We start from the raw sequence: 19,760 nt of genomic DNA, 5'->3' as shown, positions 1-19,760 counted from the left end.
TAAAATGACCTCACTCAAGGGCACAGTCGATCTGAGATGTGATAGAGACGGAAACTCACACAGGAAAACATTCAGCTGGGAAATTCGGAGCATTGCTTAAAATGCTTGGGAGCAACATTCATGTTAACCTGCAGACGGCCTGTCTGTTATAGTGTGTGTCTCATTGTCTACCCGCAAGAGTGTGTCGTCGTTGTTGTTGTCTGTAACAGTGTTTTTATCAAACCAAATGCGTACTGAGATTTGCAAATGCCCACAGGAATCTGCAAATCAGCTGCAAGCAGAGGTCATACTAGGACAAAGAGCTGCAAGCTTTAGTTTTAGTGTTTTTGACTTCTGGAGACTAGACACACTAGTCTAGGGTTTTCTTGATGAAAGATCATGCTGTGTGCGACCCCCTGTCGCCAGTCAGTCGAGTAGTATGGCTGCAGGACACCCGGTCACAAGAGAGCAAGTGGAGAAGTGTAAAAGTAGTGCAGTGTCATCTTGGCTTTAGGGAGGCCTCAGCTGATGTTGCCTGTTTCAGTCAAAGACTCAACTGAGGCAGTTTTAGATAAAGGGGGGGGGGGGGGGGGGGGGGGGAATCATGCAAAGCAAACCAGAATCAAAACAAAAGGGGCTGGAAATGAGCACAATAGGTCCTCTTTAACAAAAAAAACGGAACTTCAACTGGCTGTGGGCAACCCATTACTAAAACATTAACCTTCCTTTAACTCCGAGGTCAGAACGGTTTTATTAAAGGAGTGCATGTGGTGCTCAATAAGTTTAATACTCAGAGCAAAGTGCATCAAATTAGACACATACTAGTTCATGTGACATGTTTATGACTCCATGTTGTTAAGAAACTTATATTCGCATCGTCCTGGACCTGGAAGTCACCTAACTCTCCTTCCTCCATCGTCAGCTGCAGCTTCGGTAATCTGTTCTGCAGCAATAACGACTATTGTTTGTATGCAAATGTTCGGTAAATCCAACCAAAATCGGGCAGGAACAATGCTTCATATAGCCAGTGATGACCTACATAGTAAATGGTTATTTCTCTTGCTTAAACAAAGAAGAGGGCCTCCTCCCGGCGCGCATTATCCTCATTAATGCCGGTGTATAATTGACTTGCAGTGGGAACAGCTTATTGTATACCTTAACATTATGCAAACTCTTTTAGCTGTGTAATGTTGCGTGAGCTCACCAACGTGTCTGTGTACTCCCTCGTCGTCCCGTGAGCGTGTGTCCGCGGTTGGTCCCCACAGCAAGTGTCTGTAGTTTGTCTTCAAAAGGAGCAGGATTGACTAATTGGACTGCTTGCGGTGAGCAAATCTTCGGCTTCATTTGCATCATTAGACCAGGAGAACGCCAATGACCTTGGGGTCTCTGAAAAAAAATAATAATAATTTGTCACACTTGGGAACTGGAAGTGTTTTTGTCCCACTCGTAGCTTCATTCACTGTCATGGTGGACCGAGAGGAAGAGTGGGATGCCTTTAAAAGTCACCACAGTTTTCACAAAGAAGAAAATGATAATGATACCCAATTAATTTTAATGATGAGAACAGATGTTTTAGCCTTGTAGCTTTTTGGTCAGTGTTCTAAAAATGGTTTCTATTTCCATTTTTTCTTTCGCGAAACATGTTTTTTAAGTATTACAGAATATATATAACCGTGAAGACATTCTTATCATGGTTGCCCTATTTCTTTTTCATAAAGCGACACACCAAAGCTTATTAACTGAAATGTATGGCTTCCTCTGAAAAACTACACCATCCAAAAATAACACCAATAGATATGATATTTATATATACATGTTGTGAAATACAAGGAACGAGGCCAACATCATAGCAGAACTAATGGGAAGAATCATAAAAGTAAATAAAAATAAGGAAAACCCTATACCAGAAATTGTGTAGCCACAAACAGACGTCCGTATCACCGCTGTTGTTTAAATGTGGAATCGGTAAAATCAGTTACAAATTAATGGAGGGAAAAAACATTTGAAAAAAAACCAACCCCGACTTGTGTATCGCGATGACACAGACGAAAAAGTTAAACCTATTTCTTGTTTTCTTCACATCAGTGTATTGTAATGATGGATGCAGCTAGGCCCCACTGAAGTGACTGTCTGAAACTCTTCTCTGATTTCCCAACGCTGCCTCTCCTTCAAATCCAGAACCTCAAGGTGAATATTCTCCGCAGAGAAACCGATTTAGACAGACAGATTTATGTCCCCCCAAAAATCAGGCGTCCAAGTCTTGACCTGAGGCCTGTACCTCGCCGTGTGTGATAGAGCTGAGTGACAAATGAAGAGGTCTGGCTGAGCGTGACATATATTTATAGCACCCAGCATGGTTAGAAAATGATTGATAAGAAAATAAAAGAATGTAATTATCTGTGTTGGTAAATTTTCTGTTGTTTTTTAAAGAAATCCCTACCATGTTAATTCAGATATTATATATATACATATATATATATATATATATATGTATATATATATATATATATGTGTGTATATATGTGTATATATGTGTATATATATATATATATGTGTGTGTGTGTATATATGTGTATATATGTATGTTCATTAAAAGTGTCTTAAGCTTTTGAAAGATAATGTTTGTGAAGTAAGTTTCACTTAAAAAAAAAAAAGGACAGAGCCAATTTTAACGAGAGGAGATTACTGTTGCACCACTGCCAGCAGAAGCTCAGGGGACAATAATAAGCAGAAAGTAACGGAAGTCAACATGTATGAATGCCAAATATAAGCAGATTAATTAAAAGAAAATACAACACGGAAAAAGCCTCATATTTGCTTGCTTTCTGGTTTGTCCAAAGGTTTGAAACAAGGTTAAAATGAAAATCGGGACTCTCTTGCCAGACTGCTGGCTTTAGTTTGTATTCCAGCAATAGATTATATTGTTGTGTGTTAATATACTGCATGTGTCTAAAAAACTGTCAGTGTTTGTCTGCCTGAAAACTAGTAACTTACAAAGTAGATTTCGAATGAATTTATCATTTACGGACAAAGATACAAAACAGGCCTTTCTGAAAATATGCAGCCAAGTGTAGATATCAAGTATTTTGGTTTAGAATTTCAGATCTGGCCTAAAATATGAAATACTTCATTTAAAGTGATTGTAAACTTTGGAGTTATTGAGTTTTTGTACAGAATTCTTTCATGTGATATCTGCAATTGGTGTTTCCTACATCATACGCAATTTTGTATGTGTTTGTGCATTAGCATGTGGTTTGATGTGTTTTTTGTGTTTTTTTATGAATAAGCTGTGCACAAGTGTAGATGCCAGTGCTTCTGCCTTGCACGTTGTTATTTTGAGTTGTGGATTTCATTATGCAAATTTATAATTTGCTCACAAATTAAAACACGCCGAGTCCCACAGACAGTGGCAGCTTAAGCCAAAGAATTCCACTCTTTTTCTTTTACACACTAAGTTACCAGCAAGTTAATGTGGTCTCTGTGTTTTTCTGTCGTGTGATTCAAAGGGAGCAGCCCATCTTCAGTGCCAGAGCTCATGTCTTCCAGATTGACCCGGCCACCAAACGCAACTGGCTGCCGGCCAGCAAACACGCCGTCACCGTGTCCTTCTTCTACGACGCCAGCCGCAGCGTCTACCGCATCATCAGCGTGGGTGGGACTAAGGTGAGACACCCACACGCGTGAATACACACATAAATATACATATCTCACACATACGCAGTGATTTGAACATTGTCGTGAGCATTTTTTGGAGATTCCGTGTGTGGTTTTGGGAGACAAACCTCAAAAAAGGCCTGGTGAAAAAGGTAGAGGAACTTTCACAGGTTAGAGAACCGTCAGCATGGAGTTGTTAAAGTGTGGCAGCAGACTGTCCTCGCCGGGGGTCACGCAACATACACATGTTCTTATCTGATGACATTTTCAGGTCAAGATACACACAACAAGAGATTCTGCTCAGAATTCTTTTAGGAGGAGAAATGTCAAAGAGGTGATGGATGAGCTGCTGGTTAATTCACATTAATATGCACGCACATTGTCAGCAGAATATTATTAAGGCATCCATGCAGGTAATGCCACACACACACACACACACACACACACACACAACAACAACATTAAAGCCCTGACGGGGTATCTTGTTAGCACCAGACTGAAACTCAGATAAAACGCTGTGCTTCGTTCTTATCAGACAAAGAGTGCCAGGATATTGTACTGACATTAGAGACTAATGAAATCTACATTTGGCAACAAATCCCCCTCATCGGATTTTGTGAACAGATCATTGCACACCACAACAAACTTCTTCACTTACCTGTCTTTCTTTCTTTCTTTCTTTCTCTGGCCTGCTTGTTAGGTATTTTGGCTTTATCTGCACGCAGCAAATTCCCCTGTAGATTTACTTCAGTGTAAGTGATACAACAACAACAATGGCTGTCTGAAATGTTGTGTTTGAGTTACTATAGTACACTATAGTACACAGTATTTATCATTGCCCCAGCACCAGCCTGTTCAATGTAAAGCTGCTGCACAGTCGGCCTCTCGGTAATCAGGAGGAAATCAGCACATTTTCTGGTCAAGTGCATACAAATGGAAAAAACAACAAAGTGCTGTAATGAATTTGGCATTTAAAGGTGTCAGGAACAATTTATTTTCTCGCTCGTTGGCTTTGTGAATTGGTTGTCCTTGAAAATTACCTTCCTTTGAAAACAGGGATTGTTTTTTTTTTCCCGAGCGCGTGAAGTGGTTTGACAAATGCATGTGTCGCACTTAACGCGTGCAGCACACCAGCTGTATGGCGGCATTAGAGTCAGTGCAAGTCCTGAAGCTCTCTCCAGGGTCTGACTGGCCATCAGGACTGTACAGGAGAAAAGCAACAGTCCATTCAGTTTTGATCAACCCTTTTTATCTATTTGCTGGCCTTAAATTGAATGCCTGTTTGAGGTTTTTTTCTCGAAAACATCCCGTTTTCTGTCACCCTCCATGTTTTCCTTCCTCAAACAATCCCCCGTTTTTTCCCCCCAACAGGATAATTGATCCCCCCTTTTTTTTTTTTAATTCATGCTATTTCTTTCTTTCATTCCCTGTGGTGCCAGGCCATCATCAACAGCACCATCACCCCCAACATGACCTTCACCAAAACCTCCCAGAAGTTCGGCCAGTGGGCCGACAGTCGGGCCAACACCGTGTACGGCCTGGGCTTCGCCACCGAGCAGCAGCTGCAGCAGGTGAACATCGCTCACTGACACATTAATAGTTACGCCGACACTTAGAAAATGTCCCTGTTACACATTTCGTAGGACACTTTTTCGTGGTATTGATTTCTCTTTGAGATTTCAGTTTGTGATGAGAGAACTGGACGAATCAACTAGATTTCTTTTAAGCAAACAGAAGGGAGTCAGAAGCCACAGTACCGGAACAATGAACTGAACAAATATACCTCTGTCCTCCTGATATTTCCCAGGAGCGAAGCATCATGATAGAGAAAAGGACAAATGTTCAAAGTTAGATTGGATATTTACATTTTTTTGGATAAACCAACTTTATTATATATTTACAGGCACTGACGGAAAATATGGAAGAGTGTGTTTTTCCTGCATCATTGGTTTTCCAGGTCATCTTGGCAGCGTGTGACTCGTGTCTCCTCTCTCCCTCCACCTGCAGTTTGCAGAGCAGTTTAAAGAGGTGAAGGAAGCGGCTCGTCTGGCCAGAGAGAAATCCCAGGAGAGGTTTGAACTGGCCAACCCTGCTCTCAGCATTGCAGCTCCGCAGGTAAACAAGTGCTGCAGCTTCATAATGCTCAAAAAAGTTGTCCCATCATAACAGATCTGTCAAAATGAGGTCCATCAGTCATGCTCTGCAAATGCTAATCAGCCCAGATAAGCGAACGATAAGAGAACATTTACATAACAATGTAGGCATTTTTGCTGATGTATCAAATCTCAAAACTGCACGAACTGCACAATCACATGAGTTTTATATGCAGCCTTTTTTATTTCTTATTATATTTTCCCCTTGTGCTGCTACTCTTTTGTGCTGCTGTGTGAAATTTGAATTTACTATACGGGGGAATCAACAAAGGTACATCCTATCTTATCTTAATAACTCAGCTCATGTAAACTTTGTAATTTGCCGGTGGTAAAAAAAAACTCAAAAAGAAAAAAAACTTTATTCAAGGAGACTTTTTCAAACGGCAGAGAATTGAAAAATCTAACTACATAAAACTCCAACTGAATTGAATTAAGGAATTTTTTTTTCTCGATAAATGGTTAAATTTACCTTTATGGGAGTAAAACTTGCTTTGATATCTCCAACGATGTCAACAGCGTGCAGACATAGGTAAGTTGAAAAAGGAAAAAAAAATGCAAAATTGCCTGCGTGACTGTACATGGATGTATAACAGGTTTGGGTTGAAGCGAATAAACTTAAACCCAAAGGCCAATACGGCAGCAGAGCAGTAATACCACAATGGACTCAGTGGCTGTGTTTCTATTTTAAACGTATAGAGAATCACGAGGGATTAGATGGATCCCCATCTGGCCACTCCATAATTTCTCCCCGTTGGTTAACTCCATTAAAAGACTTCCTGCATGACAAATGGGGACGGGAGGCAGAAAGAGACGCCGGCGTTGAAGGTGTTGGGAGGGGCAGTAACGGCTGAAAGGAAGAACAATGAGGGCAGATTGGAGGGTGAGAGGGGAACTGATTCATCTATAATTGAAGGGAATCGGACTGCGGCTGCAGAGAGGGGCCGGTGGCCAGCTTGATTTTCTGCCAGCATGTGTGGTTTATTGGTGGACTTGATAACTCTTGAGGTTCAGAAGTGAAAAGTCTCCTTCACCGTTTCTGCCTCACAACATCTGCCCTGTGATGACATTAAAAGACCGAGAGTGATGTTTACTGAGGCAGTTCTTGTAGTTGGTCAAGCTGCAGCTAATTTGAACTATTCTACATACAAAGACTTTACCACGATGAGGAGGATGATAATAAATAATAATAATAACCAATAACTTTCAAGGTATGTTTCAAGTTTGAAGTTACCTATGTGCTTCACAGAGATTAAAAGAGAAAAAACACAATACAATCACATATATAATAATTGCAATGCAATCACAAACACAGATAAGAGACATTATGTTTAAGTTGATATTTAGCTTATCTGAAAATCTTATTATAAAATCTAACTAGAAACGTGAAGTGAATGTTGTGCAGTTAAAAAGTACTATATCTGAAATGCAGTGACGTGGAATGAGAAATTATTATAAATGGAAAAACCCTGCACAACAGTTTCATAGTAAAATTACACAAACTCATACATGAACATTCAACACTACATTTGTCCTTAAATAGGAATAAAAGTGTAAAACAATTGATGAATACAATTTTCACTGTAGTGAGGAAACCTTCCCTCGGTGTGTCAGAGTGTTGTCCACCACACAGAGGTCACAGGTCAGGGCCGGCAAGCAGAGGTGTTGCATTCTGTTACCGTGGTAACCAGAAACCTCGTCGGTTGTTGGCAAAGGCTCAGAAGAACAACAGAAGTTCGACAAGGTCAGAAGCAGCCGTGTAGCCTGTACTGATTTCTCCTTGAGACCGCAGTCATCGATTTTGTGTCGGGCGTTAAACACGGAGGTGTTGCTGTGGTTATGTGTATATTTATGTGTGAACTACAGCCGAGTACAGGTGGATCCAAAGTGGCTATGATAGAAGTTAAGAGTTCCTTTAAGAACTGAGGTTTATAAATTTGGTGGATTTATACGTGGCCTGTGAGTTCATTCTGAACCATCAGTGATGTGATATAAAAACGTATTTTGCTGCTTCAGTTATTTTCCACGGATTCATTGCTTGATTAAATTTCAAAATCAGATCAGATCAACCACAGAAATGAAACCAATAGCTTTAATGTTGCAGCTGATTAGTGTTTATATAGAGACATTGGTGTGTACCAAAATGTGTGTACGGTTTTAAGTGTTCTACAAACACATGGAATTAGGACTGACAACAAAAACAAGAGAGATTTCTGCGTTTACTACAGCTAAAGATTAGGGAATGGAACAACAACAACAAAAAAGTCCAGTTAAAAGCAGAAGAGGAGGAAGGTCATTTTTTCTAATAGAAGCAACAATAAAACACGATAAACAGTCAAATATCCAAACCTGACATTGTGATAAACACACATGGAGAAAAATTCCACAATGCTGGAGAGGGTTTGCATCACCTCTCCCTGGTCAGCAACAGCCCTGGTTAGTAACCAGTCCACAGTGTTGCAGAGCTGAACTGTATCTGTGCAGCCTCGGGCTTTACAAAGCACATATTTCTAAGTGTGGTATGTGCTTGGCAGCCGGGGATCTGCAAGCGGTAAAGCTTCGGCTTTCGGGCCCTGTTTGCAGAGCTCAGAGATGCGATGAGGATGATGATGGAGCCAGTGAGATATAGTTGAAGAAGATGAGCAGTACAGAGAGCACTGTCAAATTGAATAATAAACAGACTTGTGTAAGAAGAAAAAAACATTAAAGATGATGGTGGTCCCCGTGGGAATAGAACCCATAACCCTGTAAGGATTACCCTCAAAAATATTCTTCTCAAGATGAAAGATGCTAAATCGTCATAACTATAATTGAAATATTGGGATGGATAAAAAAGGATAAACACACAAAGTTGTGTTCCTACAGTTTCATCTGTCTCACCTTAGGTCATTTAGTTATATGTACCAGTAAGGATAATAGGCAAGTAGGTCAGAAGTAAAAGTCCTTTTATACGTTCTTCTTTGTAATATTTTATTTGTTCTCTGCTCTGTTCAGCTGCAGTATCGAGGTATCAGGTATCAGGGTGACTCGAAAGGAGAGGGATCAGAAAACTCTGAATCTCTTCCTTTCTGTTACCGTAAGATAAGAACAGAGGGAGTGAAAATACTTGAACGACAGCATCGCGACAGCATCACAAACCAAACTATTGTGTGTGTTGTTTAGCAGGGGAGAAAGCAGGTGCTTCAAGAGAAGCCTAATCGTATATCTGTGATGCATTTAAACATGAATAAATAAATGGGGTTTGGGATCGAGAAACACTGAGTGTAGAAACAGGAGCCCGGGGGCGATATGGGCGCAAATGGACTGAAGCTCGGATAAATAAGTAAACTGTGTAGATGCACGGAAGACGAACAGTGGTGCCGAGATGTCACGACGAAAGCTCTCGGGAAAGAATTTAAAATTTCTGGGATCCCATCGATTTCAACGCTCGCCGCCTCCTCTGCTCGCCCCCCCAAATGTTCTACGTTACTGCTCTAGATTTTTGAGATGTTAAAAGAAAACCAGCACACACACATTTACATTTCCTTTTGCACTATTTAATCTCTAGATTGTAATTCACTGTGCTGATGATGAAATAAATAACACATTTATTCCATCTCCATCTTTATTCCGTCTCCGTCTTTTTGACTGGGGATCACCTGTCACTCAAACAGTGTGGGCGGGACTCTGATCTTGTTTGTTTTCCACTGTTGAGCCTTCAGTTGCAGTCACTGCTCCTGCTGGTTTCCCTCTTCCTCCCTTAACTCACAAAATTCCTGAGCAGATACGAAGGTTGGGCGTTGAAAACAGTGAGGTTTTCATGAACTGGGAACAGGATGGATCACTGTGTGATTAGAATAATAATGCTTGATGCATGGTTTTGATTGTCTAATGAAAAAAATCCTTTTTCCTCCTCATGTGCCCTTCCCTCTCTGTTTCCTTGATGCATCGTGGGACACATTCATCTCTCAGCTCTCCCAGGTGCGTGAAGACACACCTCCACTCCACAATAGAAAAAAGCAATACAAAGACAACTATGTTCTTCTGTGTGAGGGACTGTGGTGTTCAGAGAGTTGGTGTTGCGTGGACTATCACGCTCAATAATTCAACTGGAGTCTGATCAAAGTTGACTTCAGAACAAATTTAGCTTGAGAACAACAGCGGGTGTTTGCTGGTGTTCTCTGGTGTTCGCTGCCTGTGACCAAAAAAAAGCTTTGTAAACGACACCAGCAACACAAAATGTGTGGTTATGGCAAGGCATGGCTCAATTCACCAGCCATTTTCTGAATTTCGTTGATCGAAATTGAGACTTCTACTTCATTGATATTACCGAATACCCAGTGAATACACAGATATAATCCTCTCAGGTCCGGTTGATCTCAGGCTAATTATTAGTTGGTTGTTTTCAGTTTTGTCTCTGCCTTGTTTCAACTCAGCCTGTAACTGAACAACATACTGGGGGAAAAAAAACTGCTGTAGATTTGTAATCCCATTTATGACTTAAACATGACCCACAGTATGAATTATTCAGTGATACGCTCAGCTGATCCATCGGCCTTTGGGGCTGGACTGGAGTTGCCTTGGCTTTGATTCTCCCCGCTCTCTGGCTCCTTCCTCTGGAGACGGTTCTCATCCACATCCTGGAGTCAGTTGTGCTTTTTCTATTTACAAATCCATCTGTAAGGACAGAGAGAGCTGATGAGGTGCAGATAATTAACTGTGGTCCTCTGGGGGAATACGGCCAGGCTACCCTAAATTAATATTACAAGCTTTTTCTACAGTAAGTGCAGGGTTGTAATGCTCCACTGAGGCACTTAGTTGCTGACAAGCTCAGGTTCCTATGCAGGAAGACAAAAACACAGAAGGCAACAGGGGTACACAAATGTGCCTGTGCTAATTCTTCTGCACACTTTCAAAAAAAAAAAAAAAGGGAGAGCGAGAGCTGGCACACACAGCCTCTAACTGAGCAAAATGGTTCACAAAACTGCGTGAAGGGAAGCTTGAACCAATTTCTGTGCAGCAGCGAAGGAAAATATGAAAGCACATTGGTTAGAGTTGACTGTTCCAGGCTGGAAGTCGTCCGCATGCTGGAATGTCATAGTCAAAGTCTGGTTATGACACGAGAGGAAGAGGAAAATGAGCTGCATCGCCATTCAGCTTTTATCAACCAAAAGCGAAAACTGCTGATTTGTTGTTGCAGATGTGGCAGTTAACGTTCACGGAAAATATTAATGTGAAGTAATGACTCACAAATGTCTCAGCAGCCACATCTGTTCACAAATAATTCAACGTTTAAACGCAAGGCTGCAACAAAAGAGCAAGGTTTTTTTTGCTGTTTTTCCAAGAAGCCCTTGAAAGAAAAGTGATGCCATGTTACAGATCTGCTCCTGATTCCCTTCTGTCCTTCATGTCATGTCCCTGTTGGCCCATGTGCCGTTCACCTAGGAGTTGTCGGAGGATCGACATTCGCCGCCGCTGCTGACGGTTAACGGGCCGGGCGAGGAGAAGCTGTTTCGCAGTAAGAGCGCCGAAGTGGAGCTGACGGTGGAGAAGGAGCGGGTCAAGAAGATGTTGTCTGAAGGGTAATGATGATCATCATATTTTAGTTGTTCGACAAGACATTTACACCTTGACATATCGTCTGGAGAAAAGAAAGCTCAACAGATAGTTTGATACTTTAAAACAAGCCATGATAAAAAAAAAACATGTATTCTCTCTACATTTCAATGTAAATTAAATTTTTGTGTTTGCGAGTCTTTATGCAGTTTTTATAAACCTAATCAGCCTTTTACTCTTATGGTTTGTATTATTAACTAAGGATCAGTGATGCAGGGGTCGTAACATGTGGCCAGAAATAATCTCATCATTAACAGCACATTTAGTGACGTTTCTTTCTTTGTTTTTTAACCTACCATACTATTGGCATGGAGATATACACAACCATGTGTACATTATATTATATTTATATTTGACATGTTAGAATTCATTTCATGAATATATCTATCTAACCCTACATTTCGTATTGATGAAAAACAAAAGAAAATGTATTTAACAACAAAACAGAGAATGATGAAGTATGTCGTGAAAATGTCTGATGTTTATGGAAGAGTGTTTGGCTCGCAGTCCATTGTAATATTACCCAAAACACAGACATAAAATACATATTAAAAAACAAGAGAGAGCAGTGTGTGTGTGTGTGTGTGTGTGTGTGTGTGTGTGTGTGTGTGTGTGTGTGTGTGTGTGTGTGTGTGTGTGTGTGTGTGTGTGTGTGTGTGTGTGTGTGTGTGTGTGTGTGTGTGTGTGTGTGTGTGTGTGTGTGTGTGTGTGTGTGTGTGTGTGTGTGTGTACTGGAAATTTTATATGTTAGCGTTTGGAAAGTTAACGAAAAAGGTTGTGATCCAGAGTCTAAACCTTAGCTGGGACACAACAGCAGATGTAGATGCCCAAAGCACTTTGTTGAGCTCTGAATGATATCTACTCTAAATGTTAAATCCCTTTTCTCTGTTAAAAAATATTAGTTATTAGAGTAAAGTATTTAAAGAGTGTTTACTTCTGGTAAGGCTTCCTCGTCTTCTACATTTGTTATTTTAAAAATGCCTTAAAAATGAATCTGCATCACAGTGTTGTTGTTTCATTCGTATGATTGCCAAACAAAAGCAAAACTGTTGTTCTGTGGCTCGTGGTTTAAGTTTTCATCAAAATTCCCTGAAGTGATGACCTCCTTGGCACAGGGGGAACAACATCAACAGGCTGTTATTCATCCACGGGCGGAACCAGTACCCACACTGCAACTCTGTTGCTCATTTTCTGTCTGAAATGATGCTATTTTATAAATGACATTAAGACATTACCAATGAACAAAAAACAATATCTGTAGTAACATGTTTCTCCATGTTGCTTTATCGTCCTTGTGGGGACAAAAAGCAAGTCCCCATAATTGTGCATGCGCATGTGTGTGTGTGGCCTGAATCTAGCGGCTCATAATTATTGTTAATATTGTTTCCATTATTGACCTTCCATCTGTGACCAGGAAGTGGGAAAAAAAGAGCTCTTGTCTTTGTCTGCTTTACATCCTATTGTCCCAGCCATTTTATTTTAGGATTGTTATGAGCCTATCCAGGCTTTTCTCGCCTTTGCTATGATGAGTAGTTTTATGGTTGTCATGGCAAAGACTCAGTTTCCTAAACCCCACCGTCGCATCTCAGAGCTCTCTGGTTTCTTAAATATCCCGTCTGCATCCTGACCTTTACCAGCACACAGGAACTGATCTCTCGTTCCCACACCGTGATAAAGAAGAACACATCACCGGTGAACATTAGTCCAAATGACGATATGAAATATGGATGGTGTCCCTCTGAAGCTAAATTTCAGACATCGATGAAGTCTGGACATTTTCCAGAAAATTGAGAATGTAAATGTCCGCAAATGTTGCAAAAAGTTTTCCTGACAGCCTCCTGGTAAAATTTCAGAGTGAGCCCATCTGAGAAAACAGCAGGGAAATCTCTGGAAAATTCTGGAAATGTCCCTATTGGAGTCTGATAACGGCTTGAAATCATTTTTTGCACAGAGAATTATCCCCTGACTGCTGTTCACCACAGCCCTATGAGGAGTGAGTCAGAGAGTCAGCAAGGGACGTGTTGGATTGACAAAACATGACTCAAAATGAATGTTGATTTTTCATGTGTTTTTCCTGAATTTATTATTGGAAAACATTTTGCTTACACACATACCATAATGACTTTACACAGGGATTTTATATAAGTGTTGCATTAACCATTTTTTTTTTCTCCCCATTTTAAGAGCTCTAAATTGGATGTCTTTTTGTGACCTCTCCTCAGGTCCATGTGTGAGATAAACCTGGAGGCTGAGCTCTTCACGCTGCAGGACAGTAACGCCAAACTGGTGGCAGCGCTGCAGGAAGCCAACAGCAGCGTGGAGCAGTGGAAGAAGCAGCTGGCGGAATACGAGGAGGAGACCGATCGCCTCCGAGACCAGGTTAGACACAGCGTGTGCGAAATAACACTGTGTCCTACAATTTAGTGTCATTTATGTCAGTGTCAGACACTGACAGGGAGGTGCTGCTGGTTCCACTCTTTTGAGCAGATATAACACTTTGGTCTAATATGTCGTCTGTATTATGGGATGTTCACCACCGGAGGAGGATATTTGTCCTCCAGTAACAGCCCTGTCTTTTATTTAGGGCTGCAGAGTAGTTCTGTCCTCTGAAGTTTGAAGCTAATATATCAAAAACTATAACATAAAATCTGGTAAATGTTTTTAAATATATGTATTATTCACTGTGTTTTCATGGTAATTGTATGTAGATTGGTACAAATCAACCGCAATTTGCCTATAACTTGTCTGGGTTATATATTCTCTTCACCTTTGTGTGTTTTCATTTATTGAAAAAGAGGAATATCAACACTTTGCTAGAAATAGAGTTTATAATTTAGTTCTTTCTCCAAACAGTTTCCCTGACATCCCTGCGTCACCACTCGTATATAGAAACTGGGTGTGAAGATTTCATTTTTTTTTAATTCATAGGTTTCTAAGTATCACACGCCCCAAACTGCAGATGCATTTTTCATCCAGCCCCCACCCTCCTTGGGATATTTCTGTTGACAGGCTCCCGTGATAATCGCAGGGCCAGCACGCAGACATTTCATCTTTAATTTAGGGAGAATATCATATGCCCTTGCTCAAACTTAACCAGGCTTCTACAATGCGACAGAATGAAGTGCTGCCGCATCCGGGCCTGCGATGAAACTATCATCACAAGTGACAGAGAGGTGGGATTTTATTTTTAGTCCTCTTTGTATTTTCGTCTCTCTGAGTCCAGGTGAGTGTTACTCCACCTAGGTACGTGCACACACAGCGACAAACACACTGCAGCAAAGTCAACCAGGTGGCGAGAAGTAGAGCAGGCCTCAAGGGTCTGGCAAAGGATTGTTTGAGGGGGGGCAGGGAAGATTGTTTTTTTTCTTTTTTTCCCGGGGACAGGACACCCTATAGTGCCTGCCCCCCTCCCCTCTTTCTGCCCCAGTTGCGGGACGAAGATAAATCACCATAGGAACAGACGGAGAGAGGTTGGCGTTGGCCGGCTTTTTCCTCCCTCATCACATTCTCCGTTTCAGCCGTGTTGGTGTTCATCTGCCACAGAGAAGCTTGGGGATGATTTTGATGGTTTCTGGGTTGACTCTGACCCCTTCTCAGTTTTAATGAGAAGTTTTGGTTGTTACTAAGGAAAGGCAGGTTTATTTTTTACAACAACAAGGCAACTCAAAATGCTTAAATTAAGACATGAAAGTAAAAAAATATATAATTTAAGTTGAAATATTGCCTTGGACATTAGGATACCTAATATAATTTTTATTTGTTTTTTTGTTGTTTGGCATCAGTATTTTTTAATATTTAATAAGCTGCAACCAATGACTTTCTTGCTTTGGCTTAAATATTGAGTTGTAAACAGAAAATTGACAATTAATCTTTTAATTTAGTGCTCTTGATCTACTTTATTCATCAACTAATCATTTCAGCTGGATACATATTGTTACACTTCTCCTAGTTGAATATTTGGCATTGGAGGAATTCAAGATTACTCTTATCTTACGTAACTGTGTATAAGGTGAACGGTCAACGAGCATTCAGCAAACACTTGGCAAACATACAAATGATGCTTCACCTGTCAGATGGGATTATGTCAGGTTTCATCAAATGTCAGGTTTCATCTACAGCATCTGGTAATTATACTGACATGCATTTTTGATTTAATCAAATTAATGGAAAGGTCAGAACATTTTAACTGTCATATAAACAATTTTATAAATCCGATTTTTATCTCTATTAATTAACAAAATCTACATCAAATCTACTTAATTAGTCAAACTGTCCTTATGAAACATCCCTTAAACCTGTGTGATTTACAAAACAAACAATTTGATGAACTGAGGGCCTAATAAGTTTTTAAATACATACACTGTACAACATGTTATTATCAGTTTTTTGAGTTTTCAATTGCAGTAAGCAAAGCACAGTGGGAACTGAACCCCTAACCCTGTGAGTGTCAGTGCCCTGCTCATCTGAGCCCCGAAACATAACTTGAGGTGAAACAAGGTCAAGTTCAAAATTAAATTAAATCTAGTGAAGACTTGAAAGGCTGAACAGCTTGTCCTTGTGAAATCAAACTGTCACTCACCCTCTTTGCTTTCAGAGTAGGAAAAAATATTTTTCTATTTTTTTCACAAGGTCACATTCTTCCAGTAATTAAAAAAAAACATCAGAGGTTTCAGCTCTGTGACCGTTGGCAGTAAAGCCTTTTTCTAAAGAGACATCAAAGTGTGTGTGTGTGTGTGTGTGTGTGTGTGTGTGTGTGTGTGTGTGTGTGTGTGTGTGTGTGTGTGTGTGTGTGTGTGTGTGTGTGTGTGTGTGTGTGTGTGTGTGTGTGTGTGTGCGTGTGCGTGTGTGTGGACTTGGAAATGAGAGAGTAAATGAATCAAGAAAACATCCTTTACCATTCGCAGTTTGCACAGTAGAGTGATGCTACTCGTAGTTGTGTGTGTGTAGGCGGGTAGGTGATGACCCTCTTGCTTTCCCTCATTTCCATCAGTGGTAATCATCAAACATGCAGTGGGTGTGTTTGTGTGTGTGTTTATTTGTAAGTGATTATATTATTGCATTTGTAAGTTAGTGCTGTTATGTAAAAAAAACTCTTAATGCTAATTTGGCTCTTTTCATCGGAGGTGAAGGGCCACGTGTTATTATCCGCTTTTATGAAATTACACTGAACATTAGGTTTATGCAACCTGTTGTCCATTCATTTGACAACCTCTAAAGTGAGATGGATTTCTGTTTATAGCCTTTTCTTGTTACCTATGCCAGGCAAATTGTCCTTTCTCATCTTTTTTTCCATTAGGGAAAAACCTAATAACATTCCCATGAAAGCTGAACTCATCAACTTCAGTCTGATGACAAATTGTATAAATAAATCATAAAAACTAAACGAGCCAAAAATGCTCCAGCTCCTGAAGGGATTTTTGCAGACTTCCTCAATCCACTGTACTTCAGTGTGTTACCAACACCTGTCTCAAAGCTGGTAACTAAGAGGGAGGACCCACACCAATATATTATTCAAAAGAGTTTATTTAGCTCAAATTGATGAACATACTCACTAAAATGATGAGGTGTGTAAGTAGGAGAGAGAGAGTGGATCAGTGGAAATATAATGTGAGGTATGTTGGCTGTTGCAACAAACCAAGTCATATACCTTTTGGACGGCCCACTATGGACAGGCATGAGGAGACCAGAAGTGACTTTTTTCATAATTTCAATATTTCATAATTAACATAATTGTTTTTCTATCTATTTGCCTGCTCCAGAATCAGGCAAGAATCCTCCTCAGTGCATATGAAACTGTCAGTAGCGTAGCTGCTCTCAACCCTGGGATCTCCTTCTGTAATCCACCAGATTTTCATTTTCCTCCAGAGAATGAGTAACGAGTTTGATGATCCACTTTTGCTGTGACTCCACCAGGGAGTTCACATTTGTGGTTTCTGAGTGAAATGTCTCAACAACTGTCGGATGAATTGCCATGAAATCGGCTTCAGATATTAATGATCCCACTCTCCAGGATTAATTTGTATTTGATTGGTTGACTCCAGCGCCATCATGAGGTCAATATTTAAGTTCCGAGTTGCGAATGTCAGCATGTAGTATGAATATATTTTTAAGTATGTGTTAACTTTGTGTGTGTGTGTGTGTGTGTGTGTGTGTGTGTGTGTGTGTGTGTGTGTGTGTGTGTGTGTGTGTGTGTGTGTGTGTGTGTGTGTGTGTGTGTGTGTGTGTGTGTGTGTGTGTGTGTGTGTGTGTGTGTGTGTGTGTGTGTGTGTGTGTGTGTGTGTGTGCTCTGCAGGTGGCAGATCTGGAGGCCCAGCTGGGACATCCTGCTGCTGGTCAGACTGCTAGAGAGGAGCTGAGCCGCTCACTGGAGGAGCTGGAGGCCCTGCTGAGCGCCAGAGACCAGGCAAGACACCCAGTCCACTCCGTGCACGGCACACTGTCCAAATCTCTTAACTATCTTAAAGGGCAGCTCAGTATGAAGCACAAAATACACCAGCGCACAAAGTACCTACAGTCAGTTGAAAGTGTGAACCTGGAATCTTCATCTGATGCTCATTTAATTTGGACAAATGCTTAGAAATGCTTAGAAATGCTTAAAAATGCAATCGTACATAGACAAAAAAAGACTAATGTGTTTTCATGCTTATATTTAAACCTTTCTAGATGTAGAATTTCTACTAGTTTTGAGTTTCCATCATCTCTCATGCTAATGATTAAATGCTTTGGTCGGCCTGAAGAGAGATTTGATAAAACAAACTTAAAAATTTATAAAAAATGAATGAGGTGCGGAGCTGCATGTTACTACGTACTTAACTAAACTGAGCACCTCTCTGAATCCCCCTCATAACCTTTTCCAATCATGCTTTAATATGATTTTTTATTGAACAAAAGCATCATCCTGTGGACATGGACGAATGCGATTCGAATGCATGCTGCCGGGTGTACGCTCAGCCAAAAGCCATTTCCCCTGGATAAATAAATAGGATGTTAAAATGAAATATTCATTGAAAGCAGCCTCCCGCTTACCATTAGCATAACCATGGGTGTCCCATCATTTAAACAAGTTCACAGCAGGATTTCTGCAAAGAGGACAAGGTGAGGCAGAACCAGCCTCCTTCTCAGAAATACCAGTGTCCCAAATCTTACCACCAACCTGGTGCATGATTAATGACTCGGCTTCCTATAGAGCCACATCTGGTTATGGGTTCATGTATTCCGGCGTGTGTGTGTGTGTGTGTACGTACGTACGTGTGTGTGTGTGTGTGTGTGTGTGTGTGTGTGTGTGTGTGTGTGTGTGTGTGTGTGTGTGTGTGTGTGTGTGTGTGTGTGTGTGTGTGTGTGTGTGTGTGTGTGTGTGTGTGTGTGTGTGTGTGTGTGTGTGTGTGTGTGTGTGTGTGTGTGTGTACGTACGTGTACGTACAAGCGAGGCGTTGTGAAGGAGGAGTTAATGACGGTTTGAAATCACTGTGTTTGCAGGAAATTCACAATTTACAGAGCAAGAAAACAGATGTGGGCGAGCTGGAGAAGGAGAGGGAGGATGCCATGCAGACACTCCAGGTAAGATGATGAGCAGTAAAGGATGTTTCTTCTTTTCCCTCACCATTTGTACACAGCCTAACTAACTCAACACATTGCAGTCAACTGCACTGTTTTGCTTTACGAGTTGACGTGTCTCATGCGGCTTCAATTGGTCAAAGAGAATATTTAAAGAGATACTACACATTTAAATGTGTTTTATGAGCTGTAAACACAATCATATGACTGTACTGTGATGGAACAATTTGAATACCAATTTTTTTAGCAAATTAATGTAAATTCAACATTTCATGTGTTGAACACAGCTCACAATCCACCTAGTGTTTCTTACGGTCTGACGTAAAGTCAACTGTTTGGGACGTCTCTGTGTCATGAAACTTATATTAAAGTCAATGTCCTCTAATCAGAAGTGGGGAGGTTCATAATCAGACTGAGGAAATGGTGTTTATAGACAAACAGGTCTGGTCGTATTCCAGTAGCGTAGTGTTTCCTTTGCCACCTGCCTACAACATGTTGCATAACCCGTTAACCACTCTTGCACTCGCATTGCCTCAGCTCTGAGCGCTCCGGCTTCGGGTATTACTGTCGCTGGATCCAAAGGAACTGTGTCCGGCTCGGGACCACCATGGTCCTCCTTCCCCACACTAATGGCCACTTCGGGGGATTCTGGAAGGGAAAAGTCTTCCACCTATCAAGGCCCTCTGTGGGGCAGAGTGGCCATGCGATTCTATGTCGCTCTCCATTTTTTATGGCCTGAGGATGTGAATGACTCTCACGCACAACTCGGTTCATTCTACACATACGAAAAATGACACTTATATTGACATAAAATTGGTAGTGCTGGGC

The 19,760-nt window shown here is 40.9% G+C and overlaps 1 protein-coding gene across 2 annotated transcripts in view; it reads left to right on the top strand.

Annotated features, from left to right (window-relative positions):
• Nucleotides 1-19,760, top strand: part of homer3b (homer scaffold protein 3b) — a 33,799-nt gene that overhangs the window by 9,572 nt on the left and 4,467 nt on the right. For both annotated transcript variants that reach the window (XM_035647561.2, XM_035647559.2), the window contains 8 exons: nucleotides 3,486-3,642; nucleotides 5,073-5,204; nucleotides 5,641-5,748; nucleotides 9,735-9,743; nucleotides 11,208-11,344; nucleotides 13,601-13,757; nucleotides 17,671-17,781; nucleotides 18,855-18,935. In XM_035647561.2, coding sequence (XP_035503454.2) covers nucleotides 3,486-3,642; nucleotides 5,073-5,204; nucleotides 5,641-5,748; nucleotides 9,735-9,743; nucleotides 11,208-11,344; nucleotides 13,601-13,757; nucleotides 17,671-17,781; nucleotides 18,855-18,935 — 892 coding nt within the window. The remainder of the gene's footprint in view (nucleotides 1-3,485; nucleotides 3,643-5,072; nucleotides 5,205-5,640; nucleotides 5,749-9,734; nucleotides 9,744-11,207; nucleotides 11,345-13,600; nucleotides 13,758-17,670; nucleotides 17,782-18,854; nucleotides 18,936-19,760) is intronic.

Source organism: Scophthalmus maximus, chromosome 13 (assembly GCF_022379125.1).
Source record: "Scophthalmus maximus strain ysfricsl-2021 chromosome 13, ASM2237912v1, whole genome shotgun sequence".
NCBI lineage: Eukaryota > Metazoa > Chordata > Actinopteri > Pleuronectiformes > Scophthalmidae > Scophthalmus > Scophthalmus maximus.
The sequence above is the reverse complement of the archived record's forward strand: the minus strand, read 5'-3'. Positions and strand labels throughout refer to the sequence as shown.